The sequence below is a fragment of the Diaphorina citri genome, unplaced genomic scaffold, assembly GCF_000475195.1.
Source record: "Diaphorina citri unplaced genomic scaffold, Diaci psyllid genome assembly version 1.1 scaffold2197, whole genome shotgun sequence".
Taxonomy (NCBI): Eukaryota; Metazoa; Arthropoda; class Insecta; order Hemiptera; family Psyllidae; genus Diaphorina; species Diaphorina citri.
The window spans coordinates 1-15,283 of NW_007379622.1; the positions used below are offsets into that span (position 1 = coordinate 1).

Below are 15,283 nucleotides of genomic sequence, written 5' to 3' on the forward strand. Positions count from 1 at the left end.
AGGACTCATGTTCAAGGACTTTTAAAAGTCTAGGACCAGTTCTGAATAAATACTAGAGGTGTGGTTGTATCCTACAGAAAATTCAAGTAAGCTTTAGGGTGTTAAAGAGTGGTGTGGTTGTATTCAACAGAAAATTCAAGTAAGCTAGAGCTATAGGGGGTCCAAGAACTTACTGGGTCAACAAATTCCATGCACAAGCCATAACACAGTTTCCTGATTCTGGTAGTGATTTTATCAAAATGAATATCTTCTTCTCTGCCATCTGAAAAGCACAAGAATTTTCAAATTCACACTCCTGTTTGACTTTGTATCGTTGATCCTGTACAAAACATTCAACAGGAATCTGATTGATATGTTCCGGGAGAATGATATCAGACGGCTTGATATTCAGACAATCATTAGCGATGAGTCCAGGACATTCTGAACACGACCAAACCTCCAAGCACCCTATGAGTACATTCTGAAACCTGAACCAATAGACTTCTCATCACACTGTGGTCACTGGTCACATAACAAATTATCTGTTGACTCAAACTGACGTGGGGCTACACCAAACTTAGGACCCTTCATACATTGGCCACAGTTTGTTTTAAAATCAACCCCTAGGGTCCTCCTGTGTAGGCATTAGGGAAGGAAAGATAGAGGAAGGAGGAGGGACAGGAAGAGAGAGAAAGAGGAGAGAGAGAGTGAAAGGAGAGATAATGGGATAAGAGGGGAGGGAGAGAGAGGAAAAGATAGCATTAGGGAAGGAAAGATAGAGGAAGGAGGAGGGACAGGAAGGGAGAGAAAGAGGAGAGAGACTGAAAGAAAGGAGAGATAATGGGAATTTTTTTTTTATTGAAGATTTATTTAAGCCTAGGATTATTATTACTTTTATTATTTTTTATCAATAGGATACGATTAAAATCGCCTATTGTTCTCAGGTACCATAAGCATTGTACACAAAATACGATTTCTTAAGGGTGAAGAAAGATTCTTTCAACTTCTTTCATACGTCTTCGCCTTTTGTCCTTGTTGTAAAAATGTACATTTTCAAGATAACCTTTAAAAGATATCATGTTATTATTCCTTGTTTTGACTTCCCTAGACGGTAGAACTATCAACTGATCAGACCAATAATAATTGTACTTCAGTTTTCAACGTTTAATTAGAACTTAGAATACTTAGTCCGTATCCAGGTCCATAATATGCTAGCAGCTAGCTAGATCATAGTGATCATACCTTACCTTTTTTTTACTGACCTATTTAAAAACCTTGGCAAAAAAAGATGAAAAATTTCTTTGAGCCGGGATCTGAACCCTCAAACTTCGCAACAAGAGCTTGTGAGTCATAGTGGATTTCACCAACGACTTAATGAGAGATTTAACTAATGGGAGAATTTTTAATAATCCAAAAAGGAATTTTTAATCATCTTAGAATAATGGCCTTTACCTATTCCATTAACATTCATTGGAATAAAAAACAATAGCTTGGGGGCGGCCCAAGCTGAAGAAAAAGCTGAAAGGAGTGCTGTAAAAAAGTCTTTTGGTGGATTTCACCAATGACTTAACGAGAGATTTCACTAAAGGGAGAATTTTTAATGGGAGTTTTTGAAAACTCCTGTTTACACTAATGGGAGTTTATAAAACACTCTCCTGTTTACAAAACACTAATTGGAGTTTTTGAAAACTCCTGTTTGGATCAATAAAAGCTCCTTTTTGGATTATTAAAAACTAATTTTTGGACCATTAAAAACTCTTCAATTAGTGAAATATCTCAATAAGTCATTGGTGAAACAAAAATTCTCGACTTAAAACTCAAACCTCACTTCGGTCGGTTAATGACGAGCCGCCATCCCCCCCTCATTGTTTGTAAAAGGAAATGTTTATTTTGAGCTTTACTTTAGACGAGGTAGCTATCTATATCTACCTAGGGGTTCCAAAATAAGAAAGGCGTAGGATGACATGAAGAATAGAGAAGAGAGAGAGAGAGAGAGAGAGAGAGAGAGAAAGAGAGAGAGGAGGGAGTGAACGAAAGAGCGAGAGAGAGAGAGAGAGAGAAAGGAGGAGAAATAAAGCGATAAGAGAGGAGGGAGGTAGCTACTTATCATACCTAACTATTAAATTGTAAAAATAACTTGAAAAAAGTGAGTATTGGAAATTTGGAACGTAGGTTTCTCTACGCAAGTAGTAAGTATTAAGGTAGAAACACACTACTATCACGTCGCCTGGTTTAGAAGCCTTGCGCCCCTGAGCCATGGGTGCGATCCCCGTCCGGGACCAACTTTATCCTAAACAGATAAGGTTCGTTCTCAGAACGGCTGGCTTTGGAGAGATTGAAATGAATAGCTCACCCCTAGAGGGTATTTAGCTAAAAATCCCATTACACATTTTTCTCGATGCCAAAAGAGATTGAAATGAATAGCTCACCCCTAGAGGGTATTTAGCTAAAAATCCCATTACACATTTTTCTCGATGCCAAAATACCTCGTATTCATGTTGATCTCGAAACATTAAAGGGAAGAATGGTTGGGTGGAAAATGTCTACCATTATTCACAGGGCAAAGAATGAACATTTTAACGTCCTCTTTCTTAAGAACAAAATTTAGATTTTTTTTTCAAGGAACAGGGCAAAGAATGAACATTTTAACGCCCTCTTTCTTAAAAACAAAATTTAGATTTTTTTCAAGGAAAGGCAGACATTTCCTGTAGAAAAATGATTTTTATTCCTTCGCAGAGCCTTTCTTATGAACAAAATTTAGATTGTTTATTGTTATTTATTTTTCGTCAGATATTTCCAGTAGAGAAATGATTCTATTCCTTTGCACAATGGGGTTTGAAACGTGTCTATTCTCCTTTTAGTCGATTGTTTTTTTGCCAAAAAGAAATGAACGAAACACAGTCTACCTGATCTTCTGTCAAATTACCTAATATCTAAAATTTAAGCAAAAGTCCATAACATAACTAACTTTAGTCCATAAATCAAATAGTGTAATATACTCGTAGGAAGATGATTTATGTATTGTTCTTCTCAAATACTTTCCTATTTTTTATAGCTTTAATATTGTTTTTTTCCCATGTTTATGAAATTAAATTTGTTAACAATAAAGAATAATTTTAAAAATATACACTTCAAATAGCTGGTTTCATTTGTTGCATGTTTATGAAATTAAATTTGTTAACAATAAAGAATAATTTTAAAAATATACACTTCAAATAGCTGGTTTCATTTGTTGTCAATAGGACAGAACCAAGAATTGGTACGATTCAGAAATTCAACTTAATGCTCGAGATCAAGTTCAGGTTTGCCAGCCTAAATAGCTTGGAATGTAGCGCAGTTCGATCCCCAGCCGGGGGGAACTTTATCCTAAACAGATAAGGTTCGTTCTCGGAACGGCTGGCTTTCTCTCATCCTGTCCTCCGGTTTCGGGACGGCCTGCATTTGTTACAGATCCCTCTACGACAACTATTTTTTTCTTCGTTCTTGGAACGGATGGCTTTCTCCTATCCGGTCCTCTTTCAATTTCGGGACGGCCTTCGTTGTTACAGACAGATCCCTCTATCTAAACTTTTTTTCTTCTTTTCTTTTTAACCTTCTAATAATTATTATAATCAGACATTACTTTGGGATTGAGCTTGAAAGTTAGTCTCATTGGACGAATTAATCGATTTTCGCCAGCCTAGTTAGCTTAGTTGGTAGTGCGTCTGCCTTGTAAGCGCTGGGCCGCGGGTTCGATTCCCGCCCCTCTCTTTTGACACTGTATAGTATCCATCTCTTTCTATTCCTATTCTGTCACAAATACAAGAAATGTGACAGGTGACCTTTTCCCAGTCTCTCTCTCTCCCTCTCTCATTTTCTCTCCCTCTCTCATTCTCTCTCCCTCTCTCATTCTCTCTCCTCTCTCATTCTCTCTCCTTTCTCTCTCTCTCTTTCTCTCTCTCTCTTTCTCTCTCTCCTCTCTCTCTCTCTCTCTCCCTCCTCTCCTTCCTAATCCGTAAGCTTTACCATCAGATGTGACTCAGTCCGAAAAAAATAAATCAAATTAAAAAATAAATATAAACTTGAGTCTGAATTTCATAAAAAGAAGACAGTTGTATGGATTTGGAAAGTACAAGGAAAGAATACCAAAAGGGCACATTTGTAATTTATGTCGAGCCTAAAGTACAAAGAAGGAATAAAGACAAACAAAAGATCAGTGATTTTTAGTCCGTCCTTCCTTTATTATTACAATAGTAATAAAAAGGTATAAGGGACGGACTATTGTATTCGCTTCGGTGTGGTCTGTCTGTTACTCTGTCTGTTCCCAAAATCAAATCAAGAATGATAATAAACTGAATATTAAACAAATTAGGTAGGTACATAGGTACTGATTTTCTCTAATCACGATCGAATAAACTACGGGCTAAAAAATTCCCGGAGGGACGGGCCCAGCTTGTTTACATAACTCTTTTTTTTTTTCTTCTTGAAAACAATTTCACATTTCTTCGGACACATCCTAAAGTTGTGTCCACACATAGTCGACGCCCGTCGATCTACCATCGATCGATGTGAATCCACCACTTCCGGTGGATGCTACAAATTTTCGGAGTATGGCCTACAGTAAAGGAGAAAATTGGAGCTCAAGGGGGGCCCCCTCGCCCGCCCCCTGAATACAGCCCTGCATATATACACATATGATAGCCCTCCTATGACACATTTACACTTACATGTCCGGGGTCTGTAGTAGACATTAACCCATTGACGTCCAAGTGGTGCCCATTTATGATGAGTCCGATTCCTGAAAAACAAATGCCAAAATTGATTTTGATTGTTTCGATGTTGGGTATACAATATCAGCTAAAAAAAATTAAACAATGACAAAATCAGTTCATCAGTTGGGTCAATAAATTGAATTGTTTTTTTTTTTTTTTTTACTTTCTATTATTGATTAAATTAGGGCTCTCTCTCCCTCTTTTAACAATTTAAAAATGTTATCGTAATCAGACTACCCAGTCCTAACGGATGATAATAATAAAATAAACCAGTGTATTTCTAATTCTCGTCTTCTCGGGATTGAGATTTATGTATACTTAATTGACGGAACGAAGTGATGTCTAAATTTTGACCGGACAGTTTCGCATTGAGATTGTCTGTATGTTTGATCCACGATAACTATCGAACGGTTTGTCCAATTTTGGTGAATGTTGTCAGAAAATGTTCAACAGATCAAAATATGTTCTCTTTATTTTATTTTTATTATTATTATTTATGGCCTTTATTTTCACATTCATACAAGAACGGTACACACTGCCCATCTATCCGGGAAGCGGTTTTTTTTTACAATTAGGTACATAGGTACCTACAAATCCTTTATTTAGACTGCCAATACAACGTAGGACTTATGAGTCCCATTTTGCCTCGTTCATTGGTTATAAAAATTGTGTGTGTCTGTTGTTCAATAATGAGAAAAAAATGAGTTCTACAGTTGACTGAATCACTAGTAGACAAGATAAACATACCGAGTAATGCCTGGTAATTTTCAAAGGTACGGGGCTGAAAAATGTCGACGTATAAATCAATATCTCCACTTGTCTTATCTATAGAATAATGGCCTTTACCTATTCCATTAACATTCATGCGAATAAAAAACAATAGCCTGGGGGCGGCCCAAGCTGAAGAAAAAGCTGAAAGGAGTGCTGTAAAAAAGTCTTTTGGTGGTTAGGTCCTAATCTCTCGTTAGGTCCCCAATGACCTAACGAGAGATTTCACTAAAGGCAGAATTTTTAATGGGAGTTTTTGAAAACTCCTGTTTGCACTAATGGGAGTTTATAAAACACTCTCCTGTTTACAAAACACTAATGGGAGTTTTTGAAAACTCCTGTTTGGATCATTAAAAGCTCCTTTTTGGATTATTAAAAACTAATTTTTGGACCATTAAAAACTCTTCAATTAGTGAAATATCTCAATAAGTCATTGGTGAAACAAAAATTCTCGACTTAAAACTCAAACCTCACTTCGGTCAGTCAAAGAAGAGCCGCCATCCCCCCCTCCCTCCTCCCTCATTGTTTGTAAAAGGAAATGTTTATTTTGAGCTTTAGTTTAGACGAGGTACATATCTATATCTACCTGGGGGTTCCAAAATAAGAAAGGCGTAGGATGACGTGAAGAATAGAGAAGGGAAAGAGAGAGGAAAAGATGGCATTAGGGAAGGAAAGATAGAGGAAGGAGGAGGGACAGGAAGGGAGAGAAAGAGGAGAGAGACTGAAAGAAAGGAGAGATAATGGGATGAGAGGGGAGGGAGAGAGAAGAGAGAGATAGAGAGAGGAAAAGATGGCATTAGGGAAGGAAAGATAGAGGAAGGAGGAGGGACAGGAAGGGAGAGAAAGAGGAGAGAGACTGAAAGAAAGGAGAGATAATGGGATAAGAGGGGAGGGAGAGAGAGAGGAAAAGATGGCATTAGGGAAGGAAAGATAGAGGAAGGAGGAGGGACAGGAAGGGAGAGAAAGAGGAGAGAGACTGAAAGAAAGAGCGAGAGAGAGGGAGTGAAAGAAAGAGCGAGAGGGAGGGAGGGAGAGAGAGAGGGAGTGAACGAAAGAGCGAGCGAGCGAGCGAGCGAGAGAGAGAGAGAGAAAGGAGGATAAATAAAGCGATAAGAGAGGAGGGAGGTAGCTACTTATCATACCTAACTATTAAATTGTAAAAATAAGAACTTGAAAAAAGTGAGTATTGGAAATTTGGAACGTAGGTTTCTCTACGCAAGTAGTATTAAGGTAGAAACACACGACTATCACGTCGCCTGGTTTAGAAGCCCTGCGCCCCTGAGCCATGGGTGCGATCCCCGTCCGGGACCAACTTTATCCTAAACAGATAACGTAGGTTTCTCTACGCAAGTAGTATTAAGGTAGAAACACACTACTATCACGTCGCCTGGTTTAGAAGCCCTGCGCCCCTGAGCCATGGGTGCGATCCCCGTCCGGGACCAACTTTATCCTAAACAGATAAGGTTCGTTCTCAGAACGGCTGGCTTTCGCCTATTCTATCCCCCTTCTCTCTTCGATTTATAGGGACGATAAAACCTCCGTTGTTACAGTTTCCTCTATCAAACCTCTTAAAAAAAAAAAAACTTAGAATTTTAACGTTAGGGACTCTTTTGTAACTTTTTAATAGCTTTTGTTTTTTGTTTCACGTTGTTTCTGTCCTATAATTTGACGACTATAAAGAGAGACATATTTCCCCATTTCCTGGTAAAGGGCACGGTGGTAATATAGGATTATGGAAATGTAGGTACCTACCTAAACTTTAGTGGTGTGGGGTGAGATTTTGAATTTTTTTCCCTTGATGTATCCTAACCGAGGTACACCTCCCATTTTTTATATGAGCTAGTCACCTAGCCAGAGTGGCTCCATGGAAGCTAAGCTTTTTGTTTAATTTAAAGGAATGTGCCTTGAATCGCATTACTTCAAGCCACATACCCTTCACAGCCATTTTTTGATCGGATCTAGAAAATTTTCAACACTTTTTTTTTTAATGGCTTCTAATTTGGGCGTCTAATTTAATGGCTTCTAATTTGGGTGTCTAATATGAATCTAATTAATAATAACTTTTTTTTTCTTTTTAAAAGATAGAGGAAAGTAGGGAACTGTAATTGCTAAGGTCTTATCGTCCCGAAAGGAAGACAGGATAGGAGAATGTCAGACGTTCCAAAAACGAACTTTATCTGTTTATACAGAATGTTTATGAAATTAAATTTGTTAACAATAAAGAATAATTTTAAAAATATACACTTCAAATAGCTGGTTTCATTTGTTGTCAATAGGACAGAACCAAGAATTGGTACGATAGAGGTACAAGGAAGAGGGCAAGAGGTTTGGGATGCGAAGATGGTGCGGGCTGTTTTTAATTGAACTGTTATTATTTTAAGAAAAATCACCCAAAAGCACAACCCTTGTAACTTTTGAATGAGGCTTGAAGTAATGCGATTCAAGGCACATTCCTTTAAATTAAACAAAAAATTAGCTTCCATGGAGCCACTCTGGCTAGGTGACTAGCTCATATAAAAAATCGGATGTGTACCTCGGTTAGGATACAACAGGGAAAAAAATCCCTTAGGAACCATAACATTTTGAATAGGGATGATGTTACGTGAAAAGGAGAGAGAGAGAGGGAGGGGCGAGAAGAAGAGAGAGAGGGAAGAGGAAGACAGGAATAACAAAAGGTTGGATTGCATGCTCCATAATGTAATCGTAAAATGTCAAACAAGATGTTCTCTCTCTCTCTTCCCCCTCCAAATCTCTCTCCCTTTCATTCTCTATCTCTCTCCCTCTCTCTTATATTATTTCCTCCCTTTCTCTTTTCCTCTCTACCCCATCCCCCCTCTCACACACCCTCTTTCTTTCTCTTTCAAAGTCTCTATCCAGTTTTTCCAACTCTTCCCCCCCCCCCCCCTCTCTCTCTCGAGGGGAGCCCCCCCCCTCTAAATACGGCCCTGCATATATACCTACACATATGATAGCCCTCCTATGACACATTTACACTTACATGTCCGGGGTCTGTAGTAGACATTAACCCATTGATGTCCAAGTGGTGCCCATTTATGATGAGTCCGATTCCTGAAAAACAAATGCCAAAATTGATTTTGATTGTTTCGATGTTGGGGATACAATATCAGCTAAAAAAAAATTTAACAATAACAATGACAAAATCAGTTGGGTTAATAAATTGAATTGTATTTTTTTTTACTTTCTATTATTGATTAAATTAGGGCTCTCTCTCTCTCCCTTTTTTAACAATTTAAAAATGTTATCGTAATCAGACTACCCAGTCCTAACGGATGATAATAATAAAATAAACAGTGTATTTCTAATTCTCGTCTTCTCGGGATTGAGATTTATGTATACTTAATTGACGGAACGAAGTGATGTCTAAATTTTGACCGGACAGTTTCGCATTGAGTTTGTCTGTATGTTTGATCCACGATAACTATCGAACGGTTTGTCCAATTTTGGTGAATCTTGTCAGAAAATGTTCAACAGATAAATGTATGTTCTCTTTATTTTATTGTTATTTAATTTTATTTATAATTGTATCACAAAGTTTCTCTTTACTTACGGTCGGATCACAGTCAGCACAATGCCACGAGTATCCTCGAACTTTGGGAGATTTCTTGACCGGAGGATCCAGACAGCCAAAGTGAAAGCTCTTCAAGCATTCATCACATCTGAGGAAGCAACAAAAAGGGAAAATGATGCCAGAGTTTTATTGACGAGTCGCTTTTCTCGAAGCTTTTTGATGCATCGAATAATGTGACGCCTACAGAAAAATTCGGGAGAATTTAGAGGCACAATTCAGACTTTCAGACAACGGAGGTCTTATCGTCCCGAAATTGAAAAGAGAAGGAGGACAGGATAGGAGAAGGCCTCCCGTTCCGAGAACGAACTTAATCTGTTTAGGAGGAAAGTACGCCCCGGGCAAGAATCGAATCCGCGACTGTGTAACCACACAAAACGTTGCTAAATTTCAGTGATCCGTCGGGAACTGGCGCATACTCACTTGACCATAGCGGTGGGTACGCCAGGCTCCGCACACGTGGCGCACGCAGCAGGCGGCGCCTCCTCTTTCTTCACCGGTACAGGGCGAGGCTGAGATACCCTGGGCGGCACACTGGACGCTACTGGGGCGCTCGCTTGAGACGTTGTAATGAAACAGTGCGTGGTGCTTTCCGAGTTGGAGTTCGGATTGGGAATGGACTTGATCTGAAACCAGGAAGGGAACGTGAAAAGACCTTTGCGATTCTAAAGGGTTAAACAGAAAAAAAAAATGTAAGTTGAAAGAAAGGGACAAACAGAAAAAAATGTCTTGTAATATTTTTAGGTATCTCCCAAAGTCTTGAATTTAATGTAAGTTGAAAGAAAGGGACAAACAGAAAAAAATGTCTTGTAATATTTTTAGGTATCTCCCAAAGTCTTGAATTTAAGATGTGAAGATTCTGCTGTAAACATTTATGTATTATGTTAGGTATGTTATTAAACCTAGAAAATACACGAGACCTTGTTTAGACTGCTGGGGTAAAGAGACTTTTTAGTCTCATTCGAGCAGCATAAACAAGGCATTTTCTATTATATTTGTACTGATAGGATGACTATGAAAAGTCCCTTTTACCGTAGCAGTCTAAATAAAAGCTTACATATTTGATTGGTAAAATAGTAAAATACAGAAGATAATGTGATTAGAGAAATGAAAAAAGGCCAACTCTAACTCATAGTCGTTAAGCAGTATGTCATCTTTTCTCCTTATCACACATGACTAAGCAGAAATGTGAAAGGGTATAATTAAGATTATTTGATGAGGAATGACTTAAAGTTATTAAATTTTTGGCTTCAAATCAGTCAAACGAAACTTGAAACTTTTCATTTCAAAAGTTAAGGAAAAGATGGCATTAGGGAAGGAAAGATGGAGGAAGGAGGAGGGACAGGAAGGGAGAGAAAGAGGAGAGAGACTGAAAGAAAGGAGAGATAATGGGATAAGAGGGGAGGGAGAGAGAGAGGAAAATATGGCATTAGGGAAGGAAAGATGGAGGAAGGGAGAGAAAGAGGAGAGAGACTGAAAGAGCGAGAGAGAGGGAGTGAAAGAAAGAGCGAGAGGGAGGGAGAGAGAGAGGGAGTGAACGAAAGAGAGAGAGAGAGAGAGAGAAAGGAGGAGAAATAAAGCGATAAGAGAGGAGGGAGGTAGCTACTTATCATACCTAACTATTAAATTGTTACAAAAGATAATGTAATTAAAGAAATGAAAAAAGGCCAACTCTAACTCATAGTCGTTAAGCCGTATGTCATCTTTTCTCCTTGTCACACACGACTAAGCAGAAATGTGAATACGATGATATAAATATATATATAAAAAAAAGAAAGGGTATAATTAAAATTATTTGATGAGGAATGACTTAAAGTTATTAAATTTTTGGCTTCAAATCAGTCAAACGAAACTTGAAACTTTTCATTTCAAAAGTTATTCCCATCTGAGACAGACCATTTCATTGACGGTCTTCAGAAGGCAAACCACATCCTAGGAAGGGAAAAATTGCGAGTTAGGAGAGAAGCACAGAAGCAGCTATGTCAAAAGGCTTACATACCATCGCGACGAGGAACTTGCGGGTGAGTCGAACTTCGGTGGGGCGTACGAGAACGCTGGGTGAGAAGATGCGGGTTCGAATCCCAACCGAGACTTTTTGTAATTTGATATTTTCTTTCTTATCGATCGAAGGCCGTCAACTATGTGTGGACACAGCTTAAAATTGTTGAAAATAATAATAATAAAGGGACAAAGGGATTTGAAAGTTGGGAAAAAGCTGCAAAAAGCTGCTGCTGAAGCTGCAATAAAGTTGCTACCATCGCGATATTTCTGCTAATAGTATCAATCATTCTGTCAACAGATGGAAAGCGGGTCTCTGAGGCTGATCTTCACAAGTCCAATGGTTCACCAAGAGAATCAGCAAGATCGGACATAACGTCTCTAAGGTCGATCCAAAACTCGAGGACATCTTCAAAATCGACTCAGAGCTCGGGGCCTCATCACAAGTCCAAAGTTGATAAAGAGTCGACCCAGTCGTTTCCAAGGTCGATTCGACCCTCCTTCCCAATATTTTCACCCGGTTCCGAAATTATCGTTAAAAGGTCGACTCCTGACATTCTGACGTCATACAACGAAACACTCAAAGGGTCGACCCATTCCAACGCGCTCCTTACTCGATCCAAAATCTTCGCAAAAAGCTCGACTCCTAGATCCTCCCTCCAGGATCTCAACAATGTCATACAACGAAACACTCAAAGAGTCGACCCATTCCAACGCGCTCCTTACTCGATCCAAAATCTTCGCAAAAAGCTCGACTCCTAGATCCTCCCTCCAGGATCTCAACAATTCTTCAGTCGCCAATAAGTCGACTCACCTTCTCCTGACGCCGTACAACGAAAAACTCGAGAAGCGCGGGGACCGACTCATCGCATGCGTCCTCAACATTACGTCCGCCAGGTCGACTCACAACCACCTCCTGACACCGTACAACGAAAAAATCAAAGAAGAATCGACTCAATCCTCTCTCCTAATATCTCCACTCGACTCCAAAATCATGAAAAGGTCGACTCCCAGCTCTTCTCTCCAATCGCCGAATTCCCAAGCCGCCAACAGGTCGACTAACCTTCTCCTGACGCCGTACAACGAAAAACTCGAAGAAGAATCGACTCACTCTTTTCTCTTAATATCTGCGCACGACTCCAAAATCATAAAAAGGTCGACCCCCAACTCCTCCCTTCAATCTCCGAATTCCCAAGTCGCCAATAAGACGACTCACCTTCTCCTGACGCCGTACAACGAAAAACTCGAGAAGCGCGGGGACCGACTCATCGCATGCGTCCTCAACATTACGTCCGCGGCATGAGTAAAATACTTCTCAGACAGAAGGTTGTACGTCTCAATGGCAGCATCTATGTCTTCGCCATGAATGCCAACTGCAACTCTCATGAGCATGTGTTGGGGTCGCTCTACGACGCGACCGTTGTTCTTCATCAGGTAGGACCTCTCCAGAGTCTGTGAAACAGAGTTGTGTTTGAGAAAATGAAATGACGCCCAAGAAAATGCCGTCACTGGTCGTTACTCGATTAAAGTAGCTACTCACTAGTCCTCACGAGGTTGAGTGTACCCCGAAATCCAAAAACAGAGCCGAAAAAACTTTGGCCCCACCGGGAATCGAACCCGGGACCCCCAGAGTGCAAGTCTAGTGTGATACCCACTTGGCCACAGAGGCTACTCTAAAAAATTACCTTGAAACCAAAAAAGTTGTAGTTGAAGTCTCTGTCGTAAATGATAGCAGAGTTCAGACGGTCAGCATTCTTCATAATAATCTCGTAGTGCTTATCGGAGATCATTGGGGTGCGAGTTCCCGTTTCCTTGTTTACCATGTTGTACAACTCTTCAATCACCTCTGAAAATTGAATGTTCAATAATTATTACATGTAAAAAGTAGAACAGAACACTTTAGGTAGGTACTTATTCTAGTTAGGAACACTGCAAACTAAAAAAAAAAAAAAGATTTTTTTGTGTTCAGCAAGAATACTTGTTGTATTAAAGCACCTTAAAGGAGGAAAAAAAAGAGGGGGGGAATACTTGTCCATAATGTTGCTCTTATGATAGGATCTTAATGCACTGTGCTAAACATTATGACTTGATTTGGACTCAAACCACCATTCTTTAGAGATCAAGTCTACCACATCCACAATAGTTGGGGAAGCCTTCTTCTACCAATAAACTGAATTGAACACAATCTCCAACATCAAATGCAGGCAAAGAGCATACATACCTACCTCTGTGTGTAATAACCTGTAGCCAGGACAAGGCTAGGGAATGTTAAACAGAGAGAGCAGACTAGTGGCCAGCTGTGGGAACTATAAGCAGGGAGGAGAACACCTAAACCAGGCCTAGCTAGTTGGGGTATTTCAAAAGGGTTCTCTTTGCTTAAAAGAACAAGCACAAATTCTCACAATGTTTGATTGAGGTCAGAACAAGCCAATTAAATACATGGCTTAGAGAACCATCAACCCAGTGTATGGCAGAAGAAAAAAAATCTTTTTTTTTTTTTATTCTGTCATCAACCATTTGGCTACAGCTGAATCCGCCACAACAACAATAAAAAAGAGCATACCACTCCAAGTTTTCTTTGTCTCCTTGTGCAGATTGGGACACAGCAATTCTGGCAGCCACAACACAGCATAGTCTGGATGTTTTAGTGGTTCATAGAAAGCAGCCGTCTCAGCGGCCAAATTATCCAATTGAACGGTGGTCACCCCTGGGTATAGGCCTTTGATTACTTTCAGGGTGATTTCAACCTAGGAAAAAAAAGAGAATAAATCCAAACTGGAAAAACATGTTGACTTTCAAATCAAATATTTCAGACACCACTATAAGTACTTGGTTGACTATTTTTATTATTCATTTCAATGGCACAGTTTGCAAGCTCATTTGAAATCCAACTTTTAAACTTATACACCTCAGGACTCATGTTCAAGACTTTTAAAAGTCTAGGACCAGTTCTGAATAAATACTAGAGGTGTGGTTGTATCCTACAGAAAATTCAAGTAAGCTTTAGGGGTGTTAAAGAGGGTGGTGGTTGTATTCAACAGAAAATTCAAGTAAAGCTAAGAGCTATAGGGGGGTCCAAAGAACTTACTGGGTCAACAAATTCCATGCACAAGCCATAACACAGTTTCCTGATTCTGGTAAGTGGATTTTATCAAAATGAATATCTTTTCTCTGCCATCTGAAAAGCACAAGAATTTTCAATGTACATACATATTAGTAACTTATAGTTCAGTCAATTTGATAACTCACTCAGCTTTATACCCCTTTTATTTTAGTCTGCTTTAGTCACTGTTTAGCCCTCATTGAAAGAGACTGTAGCTCCCAATCCAAGCATGTATGAGATAGGCTTTCTGCTGTTCAATGAAGTGAACTTGCCATAACTATCTTATGGATAGGATAGAACTGATAGAGGTATGTTCAATAACGTACTTGGGAGCTGTATCAGGCTGAAACACTTCTTTGAGTGTTTGATTTAAGATCACACTGGTTAATGCTGAAAGAGCATTTAATAGTATTTCAGAGGCACAGCCTGTGAACAAGGTGTATACTTACTTCTCTTCAACACATACAACTTCTTAGGAGTTGGTTTCACTACGACCATCTTGGTAGATATGTTTTAAACTTTTGTCAAGTAAGAGTTGAACATAGACCACAAAATGCTACCGAAAGTTTCACAAGATTTTAAACCAGAAGCTCGAAACAAAGAACCAATTTGTAAAACTGTTTCAGAAGGATTTGTACAGGCTTGTTCAGAAAATTACGTAGCAAACATTAGTTTATGGAGCGAAATAAGGCCATGAAACACAGAACACACAGGACAGAGGTTAATCTCTGGGAGTCTGTTTACATTTTTGTTCAAAAAATAGTTCCCGCAAAAATTTAAAATTTCGCGGTTAGAAACACACAGGACAGAGGTTAATCTCTGGGAGTCTGTTTACATTTTTGTTCAAAAAATAGTTCCCGCAAAAATTTAAAATTTCGCGGTTCACGGTCGTGAAAATTTAAAAAAGATCCCTACATTCCCTACTTGACGTCATTATTTTCCTTGCCGTCACTTGCTAGTGCCTTCAAAAAATGTCTGTGAAGTTTTCGAGAAAAAAATCCTATTTTTTCAAAAATTAACTTCCTTTTCCTTCCAAAACTCGGAAGCTCAGAACCATTTATTTTACAAAAAAAAAAAAAAAATCTCGTTTCCCGAACC

General features: G+C 39.1%; 2 protein-coding genes across 3 annotated transcripts; both read right to left on the minus strand.

Annotated features, from left to right (window-relative positions):
- Positions 1 to 4,424: 4,424 nt before the first annotated feature.
- Positions 4,425 to 11,628, minus strand: LOC108253582 (PHD finger protein 10-like). Of its 2 annotated transcripts, none has more exons than XM_026830243.1 (4): positions 11,340 to 11,628; positions 9,508 to 9,710; positions 9,067 to 9,175; positions 4,425 to 4,756 (listed from the first exon to the last, which is right to left on the minus strand). In XM_026830243.1, exons 1-4 carry the CDS (start codon positions 11,370 to 11,372, stop codon positions 4,739 to 4,741), a joined length of 363 nt encoding a protein of 120 aa, XP_026686044.1. In that variant the 5' UTR covers positions 11,373 to 11,628; the 3' UTR covers positions 4,425 to 4,738. The 2 variants fall into 2 exon arrangements, with proteins under 2 accessions (XP_026686044.1, XP_017303304.1); XM_017447815.2 differs by lacking the exon at positions 4,425 to 4,756 and adding an exon at positions 8,426 to 8,567 and having other exon boundaries at positions 11,340 to 11,599.
- Positions 11,629 to 12,294: 666 nt separating this feature from the next.
- Positions 12,295 to 14,897, minus strand: LOC103518447 (ribonucleoside-diphosphate reductase large subunit-like). The gene is made up of 5 exons (XM_017447813.2): positions 14,635 to 14,897; positions 14,171 to 14,260; positions 13,646 to 13,829; positions 12,768 to 12,928; positions 12,295 to 12,534 (listed from the first exon to the last, which is right to left on the minus strand). The coding sequence occupies exons 2-5, from the start codon at positions 14,186 to 14,188 to the stop codon at positions 12,295 to 12,297; spliced, it is 603 nt and encodes a 200-aa protein (XP_017303302.1). The 5' UTR covers positions 14,189 to 14,260; positions 14,635 to 14,897.
- Between the last annotated feature and the right edge of the window lie 386 nt (positions 14,898 to 15,283).